At 37.9% G+C, this 4852-nt stretch overlaps 1 protein-coding gene across 1 annotated transcript in view; it reads right to left on the bottom strand.

The window, feature by feature from the left end:
• Positions 1 to 896: 896 nt before the first annotated feature.
• cops9 (COP9 signalosome subunit 9) overlaps positions 897 to 4852 on the bottom strand; it is a 7073-nt gene continuing 3117 nt past the window's right edge. The window contains exon 3 of the mRNA XM_024279578.2: positions 897 to 1041. Coding sequence (XP_024135346.1) covers positions 1004 to 1041 — 38 coding nt within the window. The 3' untranslated portion in view covers positions 897 to 1003. The remainder of the gene's footprint in view (positions 1042 to 4852) is intronic.

Genomic DNA, 4852 nt, shown 5'->3' on the forward strand with positions numbered 1-4852 from the left:
GAACCGGGTTTTGATTGGTCCTTCGTTTTATCCCCACCCCAACGCACCACAATGTGATTTTGAGACTGAAATTTTCAGATTCAAAACCAAAAAAAAAAGAAGAGTTGAAAGTAAAAGTAAGCTTTTTTTTGAAATATAACTTTTGAGTTTTGATAAGTAAAAACTGAACATTTGAAGCTGAAAACAATTACGTTTATTTTAGAATAGCAAAAAGTTTCAGACATTTTACTTTTTTTTGGAAAAACACCCATATTTTTTTTAAGTTAATTTATTTGGGTTTCAAATAATTTTGACCTCAATTTAGCTCCATAAAAAAGCAGCTACAGATTCAGAAAATCTTTTCATGTTTTCACTGAAAATGATTAATGAAGCTAAACTTTTTATCCGACTCATTTTATTACATCCTTCAGACTGTCAGCAGTCATGTTAATGTGATCAAAGACAAAAGAACAAACCGTCCTTCTGCATTAGAATGTACAAATGTAAAAGTAACAAAGGATTTCTGCAGAAACGTCTGCCTGCTGGATGACAAATGAATCACAGTTTGAACTTTTACTGGAGTTAAATTATGGAGATCATTTCACAGAAATCTCCTGAATTGTGGATTTGACATCTTCCCTGAAAATGTCACGGATTACAATCGGATTTGTTTCTGCAGGAAAACAGAATCCCGTCTGGAGCTGCAGCCTCGCCTGCTTTTATCACATTTTTCCATCCCGTCTTGTTCCGTCGTGCCCGAACATTTGGCGTCCGTTTCTTTCTTTTTCTCCACGCCGTGTGTAATTTGCTAACAGGTGTTCCTGTCGGCCCACAAACCCTCAATCCGGGCAGGAGCCGACCCAACCATCCTGATAATTTTCTCCAAAGCTGGAATGTCAGAACTCAAACACACCTGGTTCAGACTTTTTCTGTCAAACAAAAACTTTATTTTCTGGTCAGTCACTCATACAAAGGGGGAGGGGCAGCATCTCCATGGACACGACTGGATGTTGGACGGCCGGCGTCACTGCAGGTCGTCGTCGTCGAAGAGATCCTCAAAGTCTGCGGAGCAGAAGAGAGCAGAGGTAAACTCCCACTCTCTGCTGCTGATGTTGACTCTCTAAGGTTAACGGAGTTCAAGCTTCCCACCGAGCTCGCTCGCTGCAGCGCCGCCTTTGAGAAACGCCACCCACGAGCATTACCATAAACTCCAGAAGACGTCCGCTCTCATAACACTCAAGAAAAACAACATCACAACAGAAAAAAGTTCGACTTTAGACCATCTGACTACCATTCAGCTCCAGAAACTTCACGTTCAGTTCAGTTTATTCATTTTTAGGGTTAAAATTCGTTCATAAACAGTTTAGAAATGCTCAAAAACAGGATATAAATGAAAATAAAGACCAAGTCTGTTCAGGGCGCTGTGACTCGGATCTGAGGCTTATGGCCGACCTTCTCACGTCAGGCGTGTTATTTTCTGCACACAGGCTGATCTTCAGAAAGGAAAAAGGTGATGAGTAACAAACACACTTTTCATCAGAGTGGGTCTTAAAAACACAAATCTGAACTTCTAAAAGGAAAAAGGCTAAAGCCTGGTGTTCACTGAGCGGTCTGTTCATGCGTGGAGCAGACCGCTAGCGTGTTGTTGTAGTAGAAAAACTACAACAATGGGGGTCAACTAGCAGCTCGTCTTTTTGTGGCTTAACTTTTGGTACAGGAATTTTTAATCTAGACTCTTGATCAAAGAAAGATTACACAGAAACATTGGAATCACTAGCTTAGCAGTATAATGGTGTTTTCTAATGTCGTCTTCACTTTCTGCCAATAAAAGAGTGATCACAGTGGCTCCGCCCCCAACCGACGGTTCGGTGCTGTTTAACTGGTCCATTTTACAATGGAAACACTCAAAATCTCAGCAGAAACGAGGCTTTAAGGTTTTCTTTTTTCTGATGTTTACTTAAAATTATGTATTAAAAATCTGAAGCTGTTTAAGTTAGAAAATATATAAAAATGTTGATCTATTTTTCTGATTTTTTAAAAATATTGTTTAGAGATTTCAATGTTTTGGATCAACTCAAGTTCCTGCAAGTTTCTTCAAGTTGAATTTCCAACTTTTTAAGACCATGCATGTCAAAAATTAAGAACTATTTCCCGTTTTATTGATTAATTCTCATTTTTTGACCAAAACTGCAGCTTCTTATCCTGTTCGTGATGCCTTAGAGCTCTGCCTTTACTTATTTTTTTATCTAAATGGTGGTGGGTATTCAGCATATTCATGCACAGTTGGTTTTCCCCATGTTTATTTACATTATTTGATCAAAATAACCTTCTTTTACATGAAATGTGAAACACAGAAGTTTCAAGCAGCACAAATTTTTAGGCTCAGATATCAAAATTCAAGACTTTTATGGTATTATTTCCAAATTCATAAATGTTCTGGTTTTTAAGACTCAAAGGAACCCTGCAGGAACCCGGTCTAACGTGCATCAGAAATGATGAGACTGATGGATCCGTCCCAGCTCAAACGTTGGTCAGATCCGTTTCAAACTCCTCACCATCTCCAGAAAGGCTTTTACAGGGTTCATACATGTTTAGCAATAGTTTTCCATGACTTTTATGGAATTTATAAAACTAAAAATAAACATGTTTCACTCAGACTTTCAGTCGGTGCCACTAAATCAAGCCACGACACATTGACACTAGAAATGTCGTGCGATTCTTTTTTTGCAATTAATTAATCATGACCTGTAATGAATTAATCTATTATTTAATCAAACCAGCTATTTGCAGTGGAAAGCATCATTTTAATGTATTTTTATATTGTTTATTGAAAAGATCAATTACAATAAACAAAATTTGCTTTATGAACGTTATTTTTATCATAACAGAATTCCAACCTTCACTTTTATAGCCAATTCTGAAAAAATATATAACAAAAATCAGAAAAAACGTTTGATTAAGTGGACGGACTTGGAGCACAGTGATGTTTCTGGGTCTTCAGCCACAGTTGATGCTTCTCCCTAAAAGCCCACTTGTTGTTAAAGCTATATTTCATATTATTTCACGATCTTGTCCGATAGACGTTCAAAGATAAAAACTCCTCCTGCTTTACAGAAACATAAACTCCCATCACCGATAACACGAGGTTGTAATTCTGCCACAATTAAAACTTGAATCTCATGTTAAAATATTTTATTTTTTAATGTTTTTTGCATCCAAAATATTACAATTTCATGACTTTTTCAAAACTTTACAGATTAAATTTCTCACAAAGTTTTCAAGGATTTAGAAATTGTTTTCTCATTTTCCAAACGTTTCTGTACGAAACCTTCTTTTTAACTACAAAACAGCACCACGATTCACGGTAGAAAGACGACTGTTTTCAGACTTCTGGTTTTCTCTGAGGAAGAAAACATTAATTCCACTCATCCTATCCAGTTTACAGAGATTTCCCTCCAAAGAAAACAGAAAACTAAACTTCAAAACATGAAAAGTTTCTCTTTTTTGACTGCAAAATGTGCAGTTTTACTCCAGTCTGATGCAGTTAATGAGAAACATTTTATGTTTTAGGAACATTTGTGCTTCTTTTTAAAGTAGTCCATTAGAAAAGAACTGTGGTTCAGGAAAACTCTGTTTATTAAACATCCGTTTGGCTTCATTGAAGTTTCTCTTTAAAATTTCCTTTGGCAGCTAAAGTTCTGACATTCAGAAGAGAATTTTTCTGAACCGTTGGTTCTTCTTTCCTCAGGATGAAGAGAACCGGCCTTTTCAAAATACAAAGAAGAGACAGAAAGTTTGATCACATGAATGTTTTTAGCAGCCTTTGAGTCTCCATATCTACCTTCAAAAGTGTCAAACATATCAGGGAAGCTGAGCTTTCCGTTATGTAATGACCCCCCCCCTCGCGGTTCACACTGTTGCGCTGACCTTATACTGTCATGCCTGCAGAGATCCGGTAAAGGCCACGGCCTCGCTCTGCATTATCAGCTCAGATGAAAGATCTTCTCTCTGAACGTGACGAGCAGACGGAACGCAGAACCAGAACGCCGGCGTGTGAAGACGGACGAGTTTAGACCAGAACCTTTGGCAGGTTTAAAAGCCAACATGAGCTCTGGTTTCCCCATTTGTGTCAAATGTTTGACATGTGACACAAATAAACTACACTCAACACAACTGACTGAGATTTAAATTCACATTTCAAGGGAAATACCAAGAAGTCTGAATAGAAAATGCACTTCAAACATCCTCACAACTCTCACTCTGATTTCTGCCTCATTTTTTGTCTCATTTTGTCTTACTTTAGTCTCAATTCTGTCTCGGTTCCTTCTCAGGCCCGTCTCTGTTTTGTCTCCTTTCTGTCTAAATTCTGACTCAGTTTTGTCTCGGTTCCCTCTCAATTCTGTTGCCATTCTGTCTGAAATCTGGCTCGTTCTGTCTCAATTCTGTCTTGGTTTCTTCTCAGGTCTGTTTCCGTTCTTTCTCAGTTTAGTCTCAATTCAGTCTCAGTTCCTTTTTAATTCTGTTTTCCTTCTGTCTCTGTACCGTCTCAAATCTGTGTTTTTTATACTCAGTTCTCTCTCAATTCTGTCTAGATTCCATCTTAGGTCTGTCTCAATTCTGTCTCAGTTCCTTCACAGGCCCGTCTCCATTCTGTCTCCCTCATGTCTCAATTCTGTCTTGGTTCCTTTTCAGGTCTGACTTGATTCTGTCTCAGTTCCTTCTTAGGTCTGTCTCAGTTTTGTCTCCTTTCTGTTGTAATTCTGTCTCGGTTTGGTTTTGCTGCTTCCTGTCGTTCTCAAAGTCATCCTACTTTTTTTTCTCTGTTCAGGCTCAAAAAACACAAAAGTTGAAAATGAGTTAAAAACAGACGTTT

Source organism: Oryzias melastigma, linkage group LG20, assembly GCF_002922805.2.
Source record: "Oryzias melastigma strain HK-1 linkage group LG20, ASM292280v2, whole genome shotgun sequence".
NCBI lineage: Eukaryota > Metazoa > Chordata > Actinopteri > Beloniformes > Adrianichthyidae > Oryzias > Oryzias melastigma.